At 43.2% G+C, this 22,835-nt stretch overlaps 3 protein-coding genes across 4 annotated transcripts in view; 1 reads left to right on the forward strand and 2 right to left on the reverse strand.

Moving 5' to 3' along the window:
* The window catches only part of Adam9 (ADAM metallopeptidase domain 9), a 147,938-nt gene extending 145,034 nt beyond the window's left edge, over window positions 1-2,904 (reverse strand). Inside the window, exon 1 of the mRNA XM_023722019.1 lies at window positions 2,605-2,904. Coding sequence (XP_023577787.1) covers window positions 2,605-2,701 — 97 coding nt within the window. The 5' untranslated portion in view covers window positions 2,702-2,904. The remainder of the gene's footprint in view (window positions 1-2,604) is intronic.
* A 271-nt stretch (window positions 2,905-3,175) lies between these two features.
* Tm2d2 (TM2 domain containing 2) lies at window positions 3,176-11,197 on the forward strand. Of its 2 annotated transcripts, XM_023722032.1 has the most exons (5): window positions 3,176-3,508; window positions 4,259-4,346; window positions 5,652-5,767; window positions 7,593-7,842; window positions 11,110-11,197. In XM_023722032.1, exons 1-4 carry the CDS (start codon window positions 3,282-3,284, stop codon window positions 7,804-7,806), a joined length of 645 nt encoding a protein of 214 aa, XP_023577800.1. In that variant the 5' UTR covers window positions 3,176-3,281; the 3' UTR covers window positions 7,807-7,842; window positions 11,110-11,197. The 2 variants fall into 2 exon arrangements, with proteins under 2 accessions (XP_023577800.1, XP_004637295.1); XM_004637238.2 differs by lacking the exon at window positions 11,110-11,197 and having other exon boundaries at window positions 7,593-8,312.
* Htra4 (HtrA serine peptidase 4) lies at window positions 10,542-22,803 on the reverse strand. Its single transcript, XM_004637239.2, has 9 exons — window positions 22,177-22,803; window positions 21,496-21,595; window positions 20,432-20,636; window positions 19,364-19,558; window positions 18,907-18,939; window positions 17,037-17,151; window positions 16,447-16,504; window positions 16,030-16,125; window positions 10,542-11,284 (listed from the first exon to the last, which is right to left on the reverse strand). Exons 1-9 carry the CDS (start codon window positions 22,649-22,651, stop codon window positions 11,119-11,121), a joined length of 1,443 nt encoding a protein of 480 aa, XP_004637296.1. The 5' UTR covers window positions 22,652-22,803; the 3' UTR covers window positions 10,542-11,118.
* Window positions 22,804-22,835: the final 32 nt, after the last annotated feature.

Below are 22,835 nucleotides of genomic sequence, written 5' to 3' on the forward strand. Positions count from 1 at the left end.
AAATAAAATAAAAAATAAAATGCTCTTTGAAACCCAGTAAATATAATATCAATTATAATGCTTTTCTACCTAAAAGTTTGACAACCAAATTATTTTTAAATTTCAAAGACGACCTTCTCTTCCGCCACACAAACATACCAAACAAAAACAATTTGCTGGCTGACATCTAAAAATCTGATAAATACTGACTTAAGTTAGTACTACACACTTCATTTTACTGTGACTCACCATGAGTAAGCTTTCAGTCATTTTCTTTGGAATACCAGGGTATAAAAATGTCTAAGTCTGTGCATCGCATTTCCTTCCTTAAAAGAAAAATCAAAGATTTCACACTTGATTCCTCTTAAATATTTTAAATGGTACAATGTTACTTTTGATGGACACATTTTTTAATTATTGAAAATAAATTGTTTAGAAACTGTACTGTCACTGACACATTACAAAGGGTAGTAGAATTCCCACCAAAATCTATTTAATTCCTTACAAAGCTAATGAGGGTGGTACTTACTCAGTCCTCAAATTCCCCTTTTTATTAGCAGAACATGTTTCAGTGCATATTTCAAACATCCTGTATTACAAAAGCTTAATCAGCTGATTTGGGGAGAAAGGGAGTTGACTCATTGCACTCACTGCCAGAGCCTCTCCACTGGCCTACCAGCCTCTCCCTTTTAGATACGGTCCTCCATTGTGCTATTGTTGCCTTTTTAACCAAAAAACTCATTGTCACACTCGCCCTGAACTCTTGCCTGATGAGGCTCCTGACAAGGTAAAATCTGATCCCTATGCTCAGCATATAAGGTCCCCCAATTGGTACCAATCTTTCTGTTTTCACCTTCCATCCCTCACTTTTAGGGAGATCACCTAGAGTCAAATTGACACTATCATCATTTCCTACCAAGTGTTTTGTTTTTACTCCTTCCATACTCTTGCAAAAACTCTTCTACTTAGAAGGAATTGTTATCTTTTCACTTGAAAAATTCACCTATTTAGTTCAGGTCAAGTATCATTTTCTCCTATAAAACCTCCCACAACCCTCAGAGAAACGCTTATCACGTCTGGACATTCTTGGGCCCTCCACAAGCACTGAAATTGGTGTTTGTAGGCATTAGATAAACATTGGCTAAATTTGCTTTTTGCTGAATAGAGCAGCTGGCCATACATATCCCATCGAAGCCACACTGACAGACCATAAAGATATCCCATTCGTTTATGCAGGCATAAACATATGCAGGCATAAACATAGCCAGAAACTAAAAAATATATTTACAAATAAACAGTCTCACGGATTACTAACACTCTAGATGTGTCATCTACTTTATTTATATATTAGTAGATGCTTACCTAGAACTCCACAGGAAAAGTTGTCCCAGAAAAGATTTAGTAATATTCCCATCAAAAATCTTTCAGTATTTTGAGTTTGAAGTTTTTTGTTTTGGGGGGTAAGCAAGTTGGTCTTTTCGAGACAGGGTTTCACTATGCAGTTCAGGCTGATCTTGAACTCACTCTGCAGCCCAGGCTGCCCTGGAACTCACAGTGACCCTCTCATCCTCCTGCCTCATCCACCAGAGTGGAGCTTGAAGATTTTGACACAGGAGCAAACTGACTTAATTTTAGAAGAAAAACCCAAAGACAAGAACAAACGTAATGTGTGTTAGAAAAGCCAACATTGCTACACTAAACCTTTCCATCATCACCTTAGGACAATTCTCAAAGCAACGATTCAGTAAAAACGCATTCTCCAACATACTCCATTGCTGCTTGAGAAAATACAGCCATGCAAACAATAATTTAATACAAAAGCCAAAATAAATGAGTTAGTTCCACAAAGAAATGAGGGCGCTGATTTGTTTCCACTATGCTTGTACATCTCCGCTATAAATAGCTCACATATTCGCGGGAAGTTTCACAACTTAAAACGATTTCACATAAATGATTTCATTCTTAACGATAATCCTGAGTCAAACTGAACACAGGGCTTAGTTGTGGGCTTACGGCAATAAGAACCCAGTATGAACCCAGATAAAAGCCTGGCTATACAAACACAGCACTCCGTTTCCAAAAAGGAGTTCTCACTACAACAAAAATGGCCCAAGAAAAATGAGCTGCCTTTGCTTTATTCCATCGCTACCTTTAGCTCTGTGAACCCACTGGTGGCACCGCGAACAAAATGAACATCAAAATCTCAAGTTATCATAACCTTAAGCAAAAATTCTAACTCCCGGTCTCCTGCCAAGCAAGTGCCATCCAGTCTGCGAGCGACAGCGAGGCTCTGGCGCTCGAGTACTAAAGCGAGAGCAGCCCGGGGCGCACCCGCCACCGGCTCGGCCCACCCCGCGCGGCGCGACCCAGGGGCCGGGGCGTGGGCGGCGCGCTCGCGTGCGAGTGGAAGACGGGGTAGGGGTCGGGGTCGGGGTGGGGGTGGGGTGGGAGTAGGGGCGGCGCGGGGAGAGGAGCCCGAAGCCAAGGGAGAGCAGGCAGGGTTGGACACTGTCCGCAGCCCGAGCTCCATGCCGGCCCCGGCCCGCCCCGGGCTAAGCGGGTTCACGCCGGGTTTCCCCGCGCGGGAAGCAGAGGTCCTGGAGGAGTGTGGAGCCAGATACCCACCTGGCCGCTCCCCACTGTGCACCAGGCTCACCAGACCGAACAACAGCAACCACTGGACACGGACGGCTTCAGAGGGCGAGCCCGCGCCCGACCTCATCTCGACAGATGCTGCAGGTTCCCCTCAGCGCTAGGTCTCTGCCTCGTCCATCATCTCAGAACCCTGCGGGGCCTCGTACGAGCCAGGATGCGCGCGCCCGCGGACGAGCATGCGCGCGGCACTGACGCAGCCCAGCCTGAGCTCCGGGCTCGCTCCCGGCAGCGCGCTCGCTCTGCTGACGTAGGAAAAATCCTGTTCCCGGCGGGAGAATAGATTTCTAAACTGGCCGCGCGAATCCGCACCGGCTGGCCCCGCCCAGTTACTATATGTCCCGCCCCCTCCACCATAAACCCGCCCATTTTTGAGGTCGAGGAAACCCATTGGATAAAGCGCCTGTAGCGTAAAGAGGAGGAGCACGAGACCCCGGAAAGGAACTGAAAAGCGAAACACAAACTTACGCTTCTGCCCGGCCTCTTCTGATTGGCTGTAGGGGTGGGCGGAACGTCGCACTGCGCGCCCACTGGCTGTCCAGTAGCTAGGAGGGTGGTTTCGCGCAGCGGCCTGACAGGGCAAGCTTGGCTCTTCTGTATCCACCTGGCTTTGTGGTTAAGGCCGGGTCGGTGCCGCCGGGCCCGGGAAGATGGTGCTTGGTGGTTGCCCGGTGAGTTACTTGCTTCTGTGCGGCCAGGCAGCGTTGCTGCTGGGAAATCTACTTCTGCTGCATTGTGTCTCTCGAAGCCACTCATACAATGCTACTGCAGAGCTCGAGCTTGCGTCGGCGGGCTCCGCCCACCAGGAAGGCCTGACTGGTGCTCTGAACTGGGAATACGGCGACCCCCAGTCTCCAGTCATCCTCTGCTCATACCTGTAAGGCACCCGTCGTCGGGGAGGGTGAGGGTGGAGAACAGGCCGGGAATCACGCGGGAGTGATGAGAAGTGGGGGTGGGCCAGAGGCTGCCTAGACCCTCGCTACTTTGACAACCGATCTAGGGCAAGTAGTCATCACGATAGGTTCCGCGTTCGACTCTTGTGTTAGGGAAGCCTCGTGTGTCGGTAGCAGATTTGGGGGTCCTAAAAGTGGTGTGACAGCTTCTGCAGAAGCAGCATGCAAGGCTGTGGCTGTGCCTTTGTCCCCTGCTCCCTTTAGCCAAAGGAGAAACCATGGGTACTGAACGAAGGACAGATGGAATAAATGATTTGTTACAGAATCAGTAGCTGTACCATTGCAGAATCAAGTCATTTTTAACAGGGGCTTTTGAACAAAAGTAAAGGCCTTTAGGAAAAGCAGAGCACTGAGAATCCTTTGACTTAAATGTTGCTCTCATAGCCTTGTGGTTGTTTGCCTAGAAAGAGATGGAACCCTGGTAAAAGTTGAATCCAAGTGAAAACAAAGCTAGAAACAACTCCCCAAAAAGAAGGTCATTTGAGTGGCTGTTAATGTGATCAGCTGTGCTTCGGGGTCATTGACACCACCACTGGGTCAGGGAAAAGGGTCTACAGAATGAAAATGAGTCCCAGAAAACTTAGTAAAGAAATGGCTCTTACCTGTTTTGATTGGCTACAATAGCAGTTTGCAGAGAGAATAATGATGATCATGATCTGACTGCTGATTTTCAGACCTGATGAATTTATACATTGTGATGACCCAGTGGATCATGTTGGAAATTCAACTGCATCCCAAGAACTTGGTTACGGTTGCCTCAAGGTGAGTTGCTTCTTCTGTGTAAGCAAACTTCCACAGAAAAATAGTTCTGGCCAAATGTTGTTACAGAAAAACGTAAGAGCCTATGAGGTTACATTTTGTAGGAATCTGTCCAAATGACTGTTAATTTCCAGCAAGGCCAGGATCAGTGGTGAACAAAGTATTTGGTATCCTCAGGAAGGAGCAGTTTCTGTGCCAAAACTACCTGGTGCAAAGATCAATCTGCCCTTGGGTTTGGCCACTGAAAGTGACAGATTTGAAGCTAAATAAAATGTCACTTATCCTTTAAGGTGTATAGACTTTAACTACTTTCACCCATTTTAATTAAAAACTAAGTTTATCCTGTTAAGGCAGTCAAATGTGGTCCTCACCCAGAAGTCCTAAGGATTGGCAGTACTTGGGAGGCAATGAAGAAATCATCTGTATTTTTCCAGGTGCTTTCCCTTGAGTAACACTCCAGTAGTAGTAAAATACCAGTAAGGTGCCAGTAAAAAATATACAGCTGTGTTTCTTCTGCTAGCATTCAGTTAAGCACAGGGTAGGAGGCTGGATTTTTTCCAAAACTTTTTGCTGGAATTTAAATTTATACTATAGTTACTTGATAGTCACCTACTCATACCCTAAATAAAATCCAAAATCAGTTGACACTGTGACTTTTCTGTTAACCTTTTTAATTATTAGCCTATGTTTGCAGTATATAAATTACATCCATCAGGGAGAGTTGGTACACATGTACATGACACATCTTAATTCTTTTTACTTCCTCTTTAATTCAGCTAACTTACAATGGATATAAAACAGACTCCATTACACATTGACTTTTTAAACACCCATTTTCAAATGCTCCATTGTGTGCTATTTTTCATATAAATATAATTAAAGCATTGTGTCAATCTTCTAAGTGCCATTTAATGAAATTGATTTTTTAATTTTATTAATAAAGAAGATAGTCATAAATGGGGGGGGGCTATTTAAAACAACATACAGGCTAGGTGTGGTGGCACACACCTGTAATCCCAGCACTCAGGAATCTGAGACAGGAGAATTTCCCCAAGTTTAAGACCAGCCTGGGCTACATAGTGAGTTGAAGGCCAGCCTGAACTATATAACAAGACCCTTCTCAAAAAAATATGAGTGAACCCAAAAAAGTTTTTTAAAACATATATTTAGGATGGACTAATCTAAAATCTTTGGAAGTATATCAGTATTTATATGCCCCTTATTAATGAGCATAAAGGTACATTCTTGTGTTACTTGCTTTGGTGAGTTTGTTTTTTGTTTGTTTTGGGTTTGGCGCTTATTCCCCAGTTTGGTGGTCAGGCCTACGGTGATGTGGAACACACTTCTGTCCAATGTCAGGCCCTAGATGGAATTGAGTGTGCCAGTCCTAGGACCTTCCTACGAGAAAACAAACCTTGTATAAAGTAAGTGAATGTATAAAGTAAGTTTGCTGTGTGAATGTGTGAGCATACACATATGGGATGGGATACATGGAATTAAACCCAGAGCCTAATGCTTACTAAGAATAAGCTATACCTCTAAGGTACACACCCTGCCTAAAGTACATGTTAATTTGAGTGGGGTGATTGATACTTGGATGAAGGTAAAAGTTATTTTCATTGTCCTTCTTTGGTGTGACTTCTAAGTGTTAAGTAATGTGATTGTTCCAGCACATGATCCATTGACAGAGGCGATATGGTTGTAGTAGAGGACACTACGATTCTTTCACTAAGAAATGAGTGTCTATGAGCACTCAGAGTCTATCACCTTAGCAGCAGAAGTTGTACCAGATGACAAACTCCAAAAGGCATAAATCAGGTGAAGAACGCCTTAATATTTTAGCAATCAATATTTCACTATGAAAAACAGGGATTACTTACTCTGGAACTCAGTTGATCTTTTTTTTTTTTTTAATTTTATTTATGTGTGTGTGTGTGTGTGTGTGTGTGTGGCCAGCTCAGCCCACCAGGGGGCAGGGCTGGCTGGTATGTGGTGCTGGGGGATTGAACCGTGGTCCCTGTGTTTTGCTTAGCTTGTTCTAAGTAGGTGCTTTAGACCACTGAGCCATCTCACCAGCCCCCAAGTTGATCTTAAGTTAAAGGGCTAGGGTCATTTCTGTAAATACTGCTGGAAGGCATAGAATTTACTTATACTGTTAATAGAAAGGGTCAGTGACAATATTAACAACTGCAGTTAAATGTCATTATATGTAAGGACAGGAGCCTTAAGAAGTCCTTTTAGCTGCCACAAAACAGCAGGAAAGAGATTAGGTACTCACTCTGGGAAAAGCTGTACTTCCTAGACATTCAAAAGCAAGCAGCCAAGCCTCAAGAAAGGGGCCTGCAGACACACGGGATGATGAGAGCTCAGCTACTCTCCACATCTGTTATGCGAGTGTGCTTGATAATTTCTAATCCAGTCCAACTCTGCAAAAGTTTTTTATATTATGATATATGTGACATCTTAAAAAATCTTTCTAGTTTTGAAGAGACTACCCCTTCCAAGTCTGATGAATTCTTAAAGATAGCAAAGAGTGCTATGCATGCTGTGGTACACGGCTGTAATCCCAGCATTCAGGAGGCTGAGGCAGGAGGATCACCATGAGTTTGAGACCAGCTTGGGATACTTAGTGAATATAATGCCAGCCTGAACTACATAGGGAGACCCTGTCTCAAAAAAAAAAAACCTCTTAGAGGTGTCTTAGAGATAGCAAAGAGCTCAGTCAAAAGCATGACCTTGATAGGCACACAAACTAATCCAGACCTATCCTTCCTGAATCTGTCCTGTAGGAGAGCATATTCCTTAATGTTGGACATCCCAGGATCAGGTGCTAGGCCACTAGGGACCACTCATATAGCCTAGGTTGCTAAAATTACTCAAGTTTGCCAATCCAAGACTTCCCCCTGCACTGCCTTGGCTTCCTGTAGAGAAACCCCAAGAAAGGCATAGGCCTAAGCTTTCCCTCCCTCCTGTCTTCTCACCACTATGGTGCTACTCCTTCATGTTCCTGCATAGCAAGCCATGCCTCCTGCCTCTAATGCCCACACGTGTAATAAACGGATACTTTTCAGAGTCTTTTTTGCCTCTCTTTATGACCACACCAACTGAGCATACCAAAAAAGAATCCAAAGCAGGGTAAGATGCCACAAAGGGACAGTTGTACCATTTTTTCACTTACACTAAATTTATTCATCTTTGAGGGTTTTTATTTTCCTGTAGTTAAACATCTTTTTCACTCCCTTTGTCCAGGTATACCGGACACTATTTCATAACCACTTTACTGTACTCCTTCTTCCTGGGATGTTTCGGAGTGGATCGTTTCTGTCTGGGACACACTGGTACAGCAGTGGGGAAGCTGTTGACACTTGGAGGACTTGGAATTTGGTGGTTTGTTGACCTGATTTTGCTTATCACTGGAGGGCTGATGCCAAGCGATGGCAGCAACTGGTGCACCATTTACTAAAAAAGAGCTGATGGCTGCTATACCCCAGAGAGACAAGTGAGTGTTCTATCTTCTGAACTCATCTCTACCAGGTCAGAATTCTACGATTATCAGACCTGGACACTTCTCTCTTTGGAGAAAATGGGTTTGTAAGAAGAGTTCTTTGGATGATGGATTTTCAACCCAAATCCTACCTGGCAGACTAGAATGACAAGTAAACAGTATTGTGAGGATCAAATTTGTACCTTTCCTCGTGTACAAACTATAAGGCTAATGACTAACTTATAAACTCCAAACAGGCTTCCAAATTCTTCATTTCTGTCAATTGTTCTGTCTCCACTCCAAGGTAGGTGGAGTGTTTTTATCCATGTACCTTTTGCGACCCTGTCTTCATGCAGAGACAACCCAAAGCTGAGCCAATGAAAGTCTGTAGCAAAACTAGAAATGGCCATGGATTTTAAAACATGTGAAATTTTGACTTTTTGAATTTAAATTGTAGTATAAATTTTGCCCACCTGGAGTGTTATATGTATGAATATTTTCAGAAAGGAAAGTGAAACTCAGAATTGTATTTGTTTTGATGAAAGTTACTCACTGAAATGAACCACTCTGTTAATAAACCCTGTATGTTCCAGAGGCAATACCAGTCCTGTAATTTCTTCACTTTAATGTTTTGAAAGCCAACAGTAGTAGACACAAATGAGTTTAGCAATTTCTTTTGACAGAATTGTCCTATTTAAAAATATCAGTGTCTTCCAGTTTATGGAGCCCATGTTACAGGATGATAAAGTAATGTAAGTGATATGAAGTCCTTTCCCAATTAGGCAGAATAAAATGAGAATCACCATGTGGTTGGGAAGAAAAGCACATTCTTACTTAAAAGACATCAGATATCAAGGTACAATTAGTAGGTGATTTGTGAGCACAAGGAAAAACTAAACACACTCTTTTCAAACAAGCATGACACTAAAAGCTCTTACAGTGCGCTGCAGCAATTAGAAAAGGATACAGTTACGCTTTTGTATTCCCAAGTCACTGAGAAGAAAAGGAAATGTTCCCAATTAAGAGTTTTAAGTTCTGGCGAGATAGTTCAGTGGTCTAAAGCCCCTGCTTAGGCAAGCTTAGGCAAGCACGCAGGGACCGCGGTTCAATCCTCAGCACCACATGCCACATCAGCCCCACCCCCAGAGTGGGCTGAGCTGGCCACAGAAAAAATAAAAAATAAAAATAAGAGTTTTGAAAACTCAGGTCCCATTCTTTGCAATCTAAATTGAAAAGAATTAAGTCTGAAATAAAAGGTAGACTTTCTATAAGCTGCAAAGCACCTAGAGCTGCTATTCAAAATAGTTTACAAGAGGACTGGGGGCATAGTTCAGTGGTAGAGCACTTGCCTAGCATATGCAAGGCCCTGGATTTGATACCCAGTACCACAAAAGGGCAGAGGGGTGGGGAGGGGCTTACAAAATTCAAGAACAGTGAAGGTAGAAGTTCTGTGTTTATTCTTATAACTGACTTAAAGACCAAGAATCACAGTTAAAATAACTTCCCTAAAAATGTTTTATGGTTTTGTAGCATCATTCTCCAAAAAGTATCTAGTTCACCATCCCAGATTAATATGATCACGCTGTTGTATTACTAGAGGTAACATTGTGGGAAAAATTAAAACAAATTACTTTGTTGTGTCTTAAAAGTACTATATCACATTGATCTTTACCTTGTTTGTAACAGCATTAACTAGTAGATTCTTAATCCATAATCTCTGTATTCAAAGGCAATATTTAATTGTTAATGGATTATGAAGAAACTAGACTCATAAATATAGATATACATGAAATTTTACATATTTAATAGGGCTCAAAGTTATTATATTAAAAAAATTTTATTTTTGCCATGGGGATATAGCTCGTACCTAGTATGGACAAGGCCCTGGATTTGATCCCTAGACCAGCAAAAGAAAAAAAAAAAAAAGCAATAACAATAACTAAAAACACTCTTCATTTTTAGGGGAAGTTTGAAGACCAGGAACTACTAATTCTACAATAAGATACTACTTTTAAGCCATCACTCATCTCATCTTACACTTAAAAAAAAAAAACTCCCTAAAAATGTTTAGAAACACCATCACAAGTTTTTTGTCAGCCAACCACCATGATACATGCCTGTAATGGCTATGTTGGAGACTGAAGCATGGTAGTTTTAGGCCAGTCTAGGTAACCTAGTGAGACCCTGTTTTAAATTTAAAAAAAAAAATAAAAAAAGAGAGATATAGCTCACTGATAGAATGCTCCCGGGTTCAAGGCCCAGTACCCAAAAAAAAAAAAAAACAACAAAAAAAAAAACCTTAAAAAAGTAAAACCTTCAAATCATTATTATTGCCAGGAAGAATATCAGGAGAAAACTAGAAGTCTGTACATTATCAAACTATTTTGTAAAAGATCTTTCCAAAGTTAGAAGTGCCATTGAAGACCAAAGTTGCTCCTGCTGCTAGAGTGATCATTTGAGAGTCATTAGTATTCTTGTGTGACAATCCCCCACGATTAAGGGCTTTTTCTTTTTGTTTTTATCTTTATTTATTTTTTGTATAGGGTCTCACTATACAGCTCAAACTTGTAGTGATCCTCCTGTTTTCAGCCTCCCCAGTGCTGTAATCACAGGTATGCACCACCACCAGGCCCAGACTCACTCACAGGCTCAGCACACCCTAGGGCAAGACCAGCTTGGCATGCGGAACCAAGGATTGAACCCTAATCCCTGCACTTGCCTAAGCAGACGCTTAGTCCACTGAGCTATCTCGCCAGCCCCCATTATTAAGTTTTAATTTAATTTCTAAATCATGTCCTCCTCCATATCCACAAACTCTGGTGAAATGTCATCAAACCTGGAAAACTGACTAAAGAAAGGAGTGTTATTAAAATGTGATTACTCTTGCACCCTGGGCTGAAGTTGTTTCTTAGTATTTGGTAAATAGATCTATTCATCTATGTATATAGACAAGGCTTAAAACACTGCAGTGTCTCTCTGTCAAAGTTTTATTAAAAACTGTGCCTGTTTTTTAGTTGTTTCCTATGTGTCAATAAAATTTTATCAACTCCAGACTTCTGGAATTGTGTCCTCCACTTGGCTTAGAAATTTTTCTGGGCAGCAGAGTGGTTCCTCAGCCTAGTGATGTCCTGTCCTGTGGGTGCATGTGCACAAGCACACAGGTGTTTAATTAAACACTTGTTTTTCTTAATGAGAAAGACTCCAGAAAACCTCTGCCATCTTCGCCACATCTTCCATACAAACCAGGTAATAAAACTTTGGTTTTGTTAAATCTCTTTTAAGGTAAGATGCTTAACTGATTATGTCAGGTGTGACTGTCAGAAACAAGGTTTGACTTCCCCGAAGCACAATGATGGAAAGGGAATCATTGTCTTTAACAGCTTCAATGACATCAGCTGTGCTGGAAACTGGCTGCCCGTTGATGCTGACAATTACATCATGGTCTCTTAACCCAGAGCTGAGAAGGGAGAAAAAAATGAAATACCATGAAGTTTGAAGAAGTATTTCTCTTAACCCCAATTATAGAATGTAATGCCACTTTCTTATAGCCATATTATTGTGCTGGTATTAAATGTACAAACCAGAAATAACCTTAATCCAGATATGAGGGTTGTTTTAAGATACGCTACAAAATCACCTGGAGGATAACAATCCTATATACCTTTTTAAAATTAACAGCCTTTGAGACTCATATAAGAAGTTACTGCCACCCATATTGTATTTGGCTTGGAGCAGAGAGTTAGCCTTTAATGTCTATTCATCTCTGACCTCTCTCTACCCCACGCACAAGCCCAGTCTCACCAGCAAAAGTACAAAGCCTGAGTAGTACATTTTTCCTCTCCAGTTGTCCTCTGATCAGTTTGATTTGGGCAACCCATAGTTTAAAGAACTGAAGAATATGTTGAGCCTGCATTATAGAAATGCTGCTTCCAGTAAATAAAAAGCTATGCTCAACCTTTCAAGTCTAAATATGTGAATTGTTGGTTCTAAGCTCCTATTGTCCAAAAGCTGTGATTCTATTCAATCTCCAACATACTTGCCGCGCATAATACATGTTCTAGAAACAAAAGCAGCTCCAAATAATAAACTCAGCAATAAACACATAGCCAATCAAATGGTTATGGAGATGAAAATGTGCTAGAAGATGGTTGTCAAATGACTCACAGAAGAAACCATTTAAGGGGCATGGAAAGCACACATGCACACACCAAAAAATGACAGTATGGTAGAAGTGCCAAGCTGTGTTGAGTTTAGAAAGCAGATAAGAAAACAAGGCCCTGGGTTCAATCCTTAGCAGCAAAAATTAAAAAGTAGGAAATTTAAACAAGCAGATGTGAAGAGAAGCAAGTATTGAGCTGCATTCAGGAAAGGCCTTGGGAACAAGGACAGCTTAGTAGTATGACTTAAAACTGTCTGCACGAAGAACATAATTCATAGCAGTTCTTTGCTTAGGAAAGCAGAATGAGAGAAACCTGCAAGTTATTACTTCATGCCTGCTACATACCAAATATGAGAAAACAGGCTCAGGTGAAATAAATTATCTTTTCTGGTAACACAACTCATAAGAGGTGAAAGTAGAATATGACCTTGGTTTTTATGACTTGAAAACTCATCACCTTGCCATTAAATCACTCTGCCTCTCAGGAGCATGAAAAGCAGGACAACAGAGGGATTAAACCAGGGTCCACTTCTCTCTGACCACAGTGTAACTTTCCAAGTTAGCTGTTCTGTATCACAGCTGCTCCATACACACACACACACACACACACACACACACACATACACACAAAGACTACCCCTACATCATAAGACTTTGGAGGCTCAAACAAGTACATAAACTACTTTAGCTGGGTGTGGAGTCACATGCCTGGCCTGTAATCCCAGGACTCAGGAGACTGATGGAGGAGGATTGCTATGAGTTCGATGCCAGTCTGGGATACATAGTGAGTTCAAAGCTAGCCTGAATTATGTAGTGAGACCCTGTATCAAAAAAAAAAAAAAAAAAAAAAAAGGCTTTAAATTGTGCCTGACGTACAGTGAATGCTTCCTAAGTGCCAGCTCTTATAATTGTGATTATTATCATTATCATCAGATGTGAGTAAAAGCCAGACAGGCTGAATGTCCACACATCAGTGACTTCCAACAGTGATTCTCATTTCTAACACCTACAAAGCACCTATGTATCTTGTTAAGTGCAGATTCCAGCTGAGAGTGTAGATCAGCAGGAGAACGCTTAGCATATGCAGATCCTCAGCATCACAGAGGAAGGGGTGTGGATTTAAGCGGGCAGGAGGTGGGGCTTGTGATTCCACCTTCTTAGCAGATCTTGCTGATAGTAATAGGCTGATCACATACCATATTTTGAGTAGTGACAACTTAGCTAAAAGTAATCATTTTGGCCTTTGACCAGAAGTTTAAAAAATAAGGGTAGGGGTGGGAGTAAAAATCAGGACTAGAACCAGGAAAGTCTAGGAAAGCCCAGAACAAGCCATCTTCAGTAATATGAGATCTAAAATTTAGCCATTGGCCCCGCCCTCAGGGGGGCATGCTGAGAGGGCAATTGAGACTATGCATGGTGGCATAGGCCTGCAATCTCAGCTCTTGGGAGGTTGTAAACAGGTAGATCACGAGGAGTCTGATCTAGTAGTGAGACCCTGAACACCCTGTAGACCCTTCCCAAAAATACAAAATAATAATAATAATAACACTTAGCCAGGCCTAACAGTCAGTACCCATGATTTCTTTCCACCTGTGAAAGAGGTGCTGTATTCTACAACAGATGAGATTGTGAAAAAGAAAAACATCAAGGGAAAGATAATGAAGTAGGAAACCAAGAAGAATAATATACCTAGGACAAGCTACCTATTCCCTAATATTAAATGTTCTAAGACAACAGCAAAGTCAACTGGAAAACCTTCTTATAGGGCTGTTCTGACTTCTGATTTTATGACACAGGTCTTAGCACTAGCCTCTTACACTGTCATCTAGAGCTACATAAAAGGTGTTTTAAAGGGCCTACAATACACTCAATGGACTAAGCAACTGCTTAGGCAAGTACAGGGACTAGGATTTAATCCCTGGCACCGCACGCCATGGGCACCTGCTCCACCGCCAAGTGCAGTGAGCCACCACCAGGACCCTTAAAACATGAGGATTACTATGAGTCCAAGCTGCACAGTGAGACCCTATACAAAATACATAAAAATAAATTTTAAAAAAATGTTCCCCAGAATTCTTCTGTATTCAGGAAGGTGACTAGGCCCAGGCATGCTATCCACTGATGAGATCAAAGCTAAATGTGCTGTTAGGAGGACCTGAAAGTGCATCTTGTTTCCGAGCTCCTCCCTCCTGTCCCTGCTTCCTGGTCACCATGAATTGAGCTCCTTTTCCTGTGCCATGCTCTTCTACCACCTTGTTTCTCCCTTGGAGCCTGCTAAAGATGGATTGAAACCATGAGGCAAAATAAACCTCTTCTCTTTCACATGGTGGGTATTGGGTACTGTGCCTCAGCACCATGAAAATGATTACGACAGATGGGTAGAATTGGGGCTAGGAATGTAACCCAGTGGTAGTGCCCTTGCCTAGCATGTGTGAGACCCTCAGTTCAAATCCACACCACAACAAAAAATTTGGTAATTCCTAGCAAAATTAATTTAAACTTCTACAATTCTCATATCAGCAGTGTTCTACAGAAATATAAATGCAAACTACATATGTCATCTTAAATTTTCTGATAACCATCTTTTAAAATATTTAAATAGATGAAATAAAGTTTGATGATGTATCTTATTTAACTGAATGTCATTATCATTTTGACATGTAATAAACACTCTCAAATTTTTCCATAGATGTTTTTACACTTTTGTATGTCTTAGAAATCCACCTGAAAAAAATTCACACCCAATAGGGTATTATATAATGATAGTATTTTACATAACGCAAGGATTAAGGTAAACAGTCTTTCTGAAACAAAAAGGGAAATGGGAAAATATGCACTGTTTCTGGGCTCTTTTCATGCAATTAATTAAAATTAAATTTTAAATTTAGTTCCTGAATATCATGGTTTATATCTAGATGTTCCCTGGGCCATACAAATTCATAGGTGGAGCTTTTAAAAGGTGATTAGGGGCTGGAGAGATAATTCAGCTGTCTGAGCACCTGCCTGGCAAGTGCAGGGACCCAGGTTGGATCCCCATTACCGCTTGCCATGTTGGCTCTGAGCTGAGCCAGCCATTGAAACTGGGTGGGCATGGTGGCACACGCCTGTAATCCCAGTGCAGTGTAGGTTGAGACAGGAAGAACATTATGAGTCCAACCTTTATAGTGAGACCCTATACAAAAAAAAAAAAAAAAAAAAAAAAAAAAAAAAAAAAAAAAATTTTAAAAAAAAAAAAAAAAAGTCTTTTGGGGGGTTTTTTAGGAAAAAATGGAACATTAGGAAGTAGGACCTGATCAGAAGAGGCGGGTCACTGATACATGACCTGGAAGGGCATCTCTTGCTCCCTAGTTCCTCTCTCCTTCCTTTCAGCTTTCCAGGCTGCTACCGTACAGCATCTGTCTTCTGCCACCCCTCCCCACCCCCCCCTCGGGATTCTGTCTTGAGTCAGACAATCAGGGAGTGTGACTGTGAGCCAAAACAAACCTCTCCTCCTTTAAGCGCCTGGTGTCTTGAGTCCCAGTGACAATAAAGTGACTAGGAGTCACTCTGCCTACATCATAGGTGTTTAATACTGTTATTGTTTGTGTATAGGTGTCTCCCTAAAGCCTCATGCAGTTATGGGGCAGTTTCTGCAGTTTGTGATTGATTATTGTGGGTGTGGATGCCACACCTGCCCTGAGGCAGATAATTTGCATTACAATGTAAGGAGGGGAGAGAGGATAGCTAGCTGCCCCTCCCTTTGTTCTCTGTTCTTTGCCGCCACCATGAAAAGTTGTTCTGTGCCCTGTGCCTGCTGTGCCTTGGAGCCAGCTGAGTATGGACTGAAACCTCCAGTTACTGTGAGCTAAAAAAACCTTTCCTACCTTCATTTTGGGTGTCAGGTATTTGTCCCAGCAATGAAAGGAGAGTAACTGAGACAAATACACACTACACACTATGTGTAGGTAGCCTAGGTAATGGACGTAGCAAGTCTAGAACCTCTATGCATTTACCACTGCAAATGTCCAGAAAGAACACAGGATTCCAGAAAGGCCTGCACTGACCTCTCAGCAGCTGTTCCTTGGATCACTTCATATACGAAAACCCCAGAGCTCACATCAGGGAAATCTGGATCTTGCCTTTTCATTTCTTGAAGAAGGCTAGGGGAAGCAAGAAGGTTAGCACATGAAGTCATCCCTGAGCCCTCCTAAGAACCTGGAACTCTTACTCAGTCCCCTGTCTATTCTGCTCAACGCTCCCAGGCACCCGAGACAATCATTTGCTCTGAGTGCAGTCTGAGCCTCTGAGTTAGAGCCTAGAATCACTGAACCTGAAAGGATGCATTCCCAGCAAAACACACTCTTACACAGTGAATGTGGGTGAGAGAAAGTCAGGTACATATCCTGTAACAAACAGCCCAAATCATCCAGCTAGGGCTTGCCTCAGGGAAGCAACCCAGACATAGCTAAAGTCATGCTTACTTCAGAGTGAGAGGCAGCATTCGCAGACCCAGATACTTCTTCTGCAAAGAAACTTTGCCTGGAAAAGAAAATTACAATAATATGTGACTAACAACAAATCTTTCCTTCCTTTTGGTATAGCTTAAAAGCCACCCAAGTTTCAGAATCTCTGTGATTGTAGCTGCCCTTGCATGCTGTCTGTCATGAACTGTATTCTTCTTAGAACCTCTGTCATCAGCACAAACTTATTTCCTTCCTCTGTCTGTCAGTGTACTTCTGGATACATCTCCTGCCTGGCTTGTGCCTAGAGTCCTTAAGGCCACCCAAACAACATTATAGAATCTGAGAACCAATGACCCAGTCCTGTATAAAATTCAAACCACTGGGGGCCTGGCCCTAGCTCAGGCCTTTAAGTGGCTGCTTCCACAAAGCTGTCAGCCTCAGGTTGCTGGAGTTCGAACCTCACACCTCTCCCGCTGGCCAAAAGTGCCCTGAAGGCATTCGAGGAACCAAAAAAAAAAAAAAAACAAAAATTCAAACCACTGTCTCCACAAAGGGTGGAATGCTTCTGAGCCACACAAGAGGGGCCCAAGGACCCCAGCTCCCTTCACCTTTCAACTGGCGCTCATGGTATTCGGCCAAGAACTGCCGGATTCTATCTGAAGGAATCGCAAAGGAGATCCCTGCAGTCACCTTCAGTGTGTTTATGCCGATCACATCACCGTCCTGGTAAGGGAGGAAACACTGTTCAGTCATGAAGCTTTGCAAATTGAACCTTGCCAAAGCACAGTAAGCAGAGGAAGGAGTGGAGTTCATCACACAGAGCTGGAAAACAACGGCAAGGGGCAATGCTGCTTCTTCACTACACAGCACAGATGGTGCTCTACTAAGGAGATTAGGGCACTGGAAGAGGGAAGAAAGAGGGAAGGTGCAGCTGCAACATTATCCTTTTTCCAGGGCCAAGCTACTGAGGTGTTTTTATTGTTTTAAATCTCGAACTCATTTTTTTCCTCCAATAAAATTATATTGACTTTAAAAGTGAGCCACAGTTTGTATTTTGACACAAATAAGAGGACAGGGAACATTTGCCTTATTGCTTACATAAAACACAGAAGAGACAAAAAGCTGTTGGATGTTCAGCAACACTTTGATGAAAGTATTCAAAAACATTAGCAAAATTGATATGAGGGAACAAGCTCTGCTAAGCTAATACTTTTTTTCTCATGCCTTCATCATCCTTTAGCTTTTATTAGATAATGGCAAGTATAGGAAGGAGATTCTCATCATGCAGTAGGTCTGGACTGTGAGATGGAAGTTTGCATTTCATCTCTGCTCTTAAGTAACTCACTGTCTAATTGACAAGTAGGCACAAAAACTATATGTAATGGGAACAGGGTAGCTCAGCGGCATAAGTGCTTGCCTGGCAAGCATAAGGTCCCAAGTTCAATCCCCGATACCAGAAGGAAAAAAAAAAAACCAAACTATATGCAATGTTATGAATAAAATGCACTCAATAATTTCAAATGTAACCAGGTGTTAGAGCATATGCCTGTAATCTCAGCTATGCAAAAGGCTGAGGCAAGAGAACTGAAACTTTGAAGCCAGCCTGGGGAATTTAGCAGGATCTGATTTCAAAATAATATAAAAGAACTAGAGATATGGCTCAGTGGTATAGTCCTCGCATAGCAATCACAAGGTCCTAGGTTCAAGCTCCAGCTCTGCAAACAACAACAATAATGATACAAATATAAAATTTACAGAAAAAACAAACTCAGTTCCAAGGAACAGAGAAAGCAGGAGTCAAATAGCATTGTACTTTCTTACATGTTCACATGTATTTAAGCAACTAAAAACCCTGTCATTTCCACTACAATGTTGCTTAAAATAGAAAAATAAAACACATTATGTACCAACTCCCCAAATGAATGAAATCATATATGCATGTACTAATAAAAATTAGTAGACATTTTTAAAATTTTAAAAATTAAAAGAATACATGACAGAATAGTGGATTCAGGTTGTAGCTTTTCATCATTTTGCAAGCAGGTCAGGACTAAAAGTACAGACAGTCCTCATATATTAAGCATTTTTACATGAGGAATGTTTCTTCTTACACAGCAGCAAGGCATCATCAAGGATATACATTCTATACAACAGTTGGTCATTTGGCATAAATCTGGGCTTAATATTCAAGGTTTTCAGTAATACTCAATACAAACAAAAACTATGCTGAAGAGGAAAACTCTGAAGAGAGCCAGAATGAGAACCCTGATGCTCTCAGATGAGAACACACACTGGGATGATAAATTCATCATAGATCTTGACTCTTTCCCTAACAATTTGCTTTCAAGATCCCAGAATAGGAAAGTTTCATTCCACCACTCTATACACAAGGAGGGCATCTAAGTTTGTGTTGTAGAATTTGGAAAATCTTTGAAATGTAGGAAAAAACCTGAAGAAACAAAGAAAATAGCTACTTACCAAGTTCACCAGAGGTCCCCCAGAATTCCCATGCTAAAGACAACAGTTGAAAAAGCCATTAGTAAAGCCAATAAATACATTTCTCCAAACCATTTATACATAGTTCACACTGAGCTTTACCAGAGTCAGCCAGGTCTACTGAGTTCTTACCCCAAGGCAGGCAAAATGCTGCTACCTGTCATCACCAATATTGAAGTCAGTACTGATAAGCCCAACTGCAAGAGGGCCCCACATTCTACATGGGTGCTGACCTCTATGATAAACACAGAGGAAACTATCCAAAAGCAGGGATGGCAATTATTACATCAAACAGGCTCAGCTCTAACAATGTGGCATTCCATTCTTCTCATAGGGATCTAACTGCCCTCCAGATCTGCCCAAAGGCCAAAGAAAGTTTCCTCCTCACTGAATACTACCAGTACCTTGGGGTTGAGGTCAGACTTCCTCCAGGACTTACATTGATGATGGCATCAGTCTGGATATAGTCCATGTCTGAATCCTTCAGCCCCAGTTCTTTGCCTTCTCGCTGTGTGGTGCTGACAATCCCTGCGGTCACTGTGTTCTGCAGAGAAAATGGGCTGCCCAAGGCTACCACAAACTCTCCAGCCCGAAGGTCAGAGGATCTTCCCAGCAACAGAACAGGAAGGTCAGTCTACACATGGGGAAGGAAGGGTGAGGAGGACAAGGGAGAAAGAAAAAAATCAAGACCAAGTGAAAGAATGTTTGCATGTAATAAATGTGTGACACTATCTTTTATCATTCAGCACTTATCTAAGAAGTCCACCCTCCCACACCGGATCTACAGCTGCTTTTTCCTCAAAGTCCAACTCCCATCAAGTTCTCACTTGCTACAATGATTAAGATAATCTCTAAGATGACAAATTATTACTTTATAGAAATTACTATTAGCAAACCAATGAGGTAACTGATGGGCATAAATTGACATTAGTGATTCACTTAACACCATTATAGCTCATCAGGTGACAGTCAAAACAAGACACAAAAAAGGAGATCAGCCAGATCAGTGCTTTTCAAACCGTACTGTGCACATGAAACACCAGGGTTTTATCAAATTACAGATTTGAGTCAGTAGGTCTGGGTAGATTCTAAGATTCTACATTTCTATAAAGCTCTCAGATCACATATCCACCCTGCTGGTGTGCAGACCACACCTGATGTAGCAAGGATCTCCAAGTGTTCCTTAGCAGCTTGCAGCCCACTGCAGTAATTTCTGCTCTTTCATGCAGAGAAACTATTTTTTCCCACAAGTGGTATCTGCTGAAGGAGAGGAGAACAAGGAAGGGGCAAGGGAGGAGAAACAGGGAAGAAGGAAAAGAAGAGACTGCTGCAAAAATATGAAGTCAGGAATATACAAATAGGAATGAAAGAAAATGAAAGCATGAGAAGAACAGAAAGGAACTAGAAGAAAGCATACACTAGATAGAAAAGATCTGCCACTGTGGGAAAGAGCAGCACACATTAACATCCTCAAGTATACAGTCAAACTAAGCCCTAAGAAACTCACATTTGGCTCAATCTTAATTAGTGCAAGATCCAATTTATGGTCAATGTCCTTGACAGTGGCTTCGTATTGGACCCCACTCTGGAGCTCCACCTGGATCCGCTGCTGGTTAGTGAGGACATGAGCATTGGTAACAATGAGCCCATCTTCAGATACTATGAACCCAGAGCCACTGGATGCAGGAATGTCCTTGCTGCCGAGATGTGACCTGTCTCAATAGGACACCAGTGTAAACAGAAGGCAGGAATATTAAGAGGGGTTTCCATTCAGGGGTTTTCCTACCTGCATGTGAATCACCAGACTCTCACATCAATTGAACATAACCCCATTACAACTTTCTGAGACTTTTTATTTCTTTCTTTCTGAGACTTTTTACAGTGTTATTTTCTGCCTGTGCTTTCATCTTCTTCACGCATAAATGAACCAGTACATGTCATGTCCTGACCATCCCTGCTACAAAGAGGCCAGCCCTAATCCTAATACTTTGGGCATCCCTACAGCCACCACCATGCGGAGGAACCAGGGAGGGAAGCAAAAGGGTCTGGTTTTGATGCAGTTCTCACTACCAAGTGGTCCTCTGATGCAGGGAAATTAATCCTAAGCTTTGGGTCTGGGTCTCCTTGCATGCAAACCAGGAATGGTGCTTGGCAGGACCCTCAGGAGGCCTGCTAGCTCCTACATCTGGCCTTCAATTTTGTCTGTGAAAAATAAAGGAAAAAAAAAAAAACCAAACAGCCACTCAAGTGCACAGGAGCAACTCAGGTTTGGAAGCTAGAGCCCTGTGTGCCTCTGTCCTTTAAAGCATCTTGAACACACACACACACACACACACACACACACACACACACACACACGGAGTCAGTGCTAGGGATCACCTGGGCTACCACTGCTCAGAGTTGCACTGAGCTACATTCCTGCAACCTCTTTGTGTCCCAGATCTCTTCACGGAGGTGTTTGCAGATTTTAGCATTCAATGATGCTTGCAAAAGGCCTGGAGCAGATGGGTGAGGCTGACCAAGAGGCCTAAGAAGCCTCTAGCTAGGGTCATTCTCCTCCTGCCACTTCACCTGCGAAACAGCTGCAAGTGAACCACTGCTGGCGCCACCTTCTCCACCACCGCAGAGATGAAGTTGTACTTATTCCGCAGCCAGCCTGCGCTTCCAGTCCCTGCGAAGAAAGCGAAGAAAGTGCGGTGCTGCACTGTCCTCGCCCTCGAAGGCCTCTCCCCATTCCGCTCTCCTTTTCCTTCCCCCCACCAGGCTCCCCTATTCTTTGAGAGAATTAGGCCTATCAGCCAAGTTGCAACGATTAAAAAAGGAAGATAGCGTTCAAAAGATGAATGGGATGGGGCGTGGGGGTGAGGTTAGCAGGCCAGAAGTGCCAATAAAACATTGGAGACGTACATATTTCCTAGGTGCATATTTAATTATTATGTATCACAGACATATGCCAATAAAGAAAAATGCACGCGGGAAATATGTGGCCCATAATAAAGTGTATCAAGTATACCAAAAAAGGAATAAAAGATGCATGGGGCAAAACTGCCGGTAAAGGACACTAATTATTGGAAAAGAAAGAAAATCCAGAACACGACCGAGGAAATGCGACAGGGGCAGACAAATGAGGCACGGCCGCGGGGTGCACAGGCGGGGGAGGGGGGCCCACTGGTGGGGGGGGTCGCCCGGCTTCTGCACCGGGGCCCCACAGCTCCTCAGGGTCCCCCAGCGCCATGCCCGACCCTCGCTCACCTGGGGCCCCGCAGGCGCCCTTCTGCACCGGCACGGCCGGGAGTGCGCCCCGGACGCGCGCCGCGCGATTCTCCGCCCGCAGCGCGCACAGACTGGGGTAGGTGCGCCCGTCGCTCCCGCACACGGCCGCGCCCTCCGCGGGGCAGCCGCAGGTGGCGCGGCCGCGCTCAGGCCCGGACGCCGGGAGGCACTGCAGCCCCGTGGCACACGGCCGGCCCCAAGCCCCGCCGCAGACTTCGCCCTCGGCCGCCGCGCACACGCGGCAGCAGCGGCAGCGATCGAGCACCGGTGCGGAGCCCGCCGAGCAGGTGGGCAGCGGGGGACAGCGCGTCGGCTCGCACACTGCGGGGCAGGGTATCGAGGCCCTGGAGCGTCGGGCCAGGCTGCCTGGCACGGGCGCCGAGAGCAGCAGCAGCCACAGCAGGAGGACTTGTCCGGGGCCGAGCTCAGAGGACTGCAACCGAGGTTCCCTCATCTTGCTCTTCTGTTTTTTCCAGTTACTTCTCTTGAGCTCACAACTGGGCTAAAATAAGCAACACTTCCTAGCAGAGATGTCAGTCTCAGACTTTTAAGGAGCAGAGCCTGGCAGCCCTCTCCATCCACACACCCATGCCTCCCCCAATGCCCGTCTTGCCCTGGCCCAGGGCCAGGGCCACCCC

Source organism: Octodon degus, unplaced genomic scaffold (genome assembly GCF_000260255.1).
Source record: "Octodon degus isolate 3935 unplaced genomic scaffold, OctDeg1.0 scaffold00088, whole genome shotgun sequence".
NCBI lineage: Eukaryota > Metazoa > Chordata > Mammalia > Rodentia > Octodontidae > Octodon > Octodon degus.

Bases quoted from the DNA above. Each gene is read 5' to 3' on its own strand.
- Htra4 (XM_004637239.2), bottom strand. From the start codon at position 22,651: ATGAGGGAACCTCGGTTGCAGTCCTCTGAGCTCGGCCCCGGACAAGTC. The intron at 16,505-17,036 runs GTGAAGGGAGCT...TTTCTTTTCCAG, and splicing joins CCATGAGCGCCAGTTGAAAG to GCAAAGTTTCTTTGCAGAAG. The intron at 16,126-16,446 runs GTAAGCATGACT...TGCTTCCCCTAG, and splicing joins ATGCTGCCTCTCACTCTGAA to CCTTCTTCAAGAAATGAAAA.
- Tm2d2 (XM_023722032.1), top strand. From the start codon at position 3,282: ATGGTGCTTGGTGGTTGCCCGGTGAGTTACTTGCTTCTGTGCGGCCAG. The intron at 4,347-5,651 runs GTGAGTTGCTTC...CTTATTCCCCAG, and splicing joins TTGGTTACGGTTGCCTCAAG to TTTGGTGGTCAGGCCTACGG. The intron at 5,768-7,592 runs GTAAGTGAATGT...CCCTTTGTCCAG, and splicing joins GAAAACAAACCTTGTATAAA to GTATACCGGACACTATTTCA.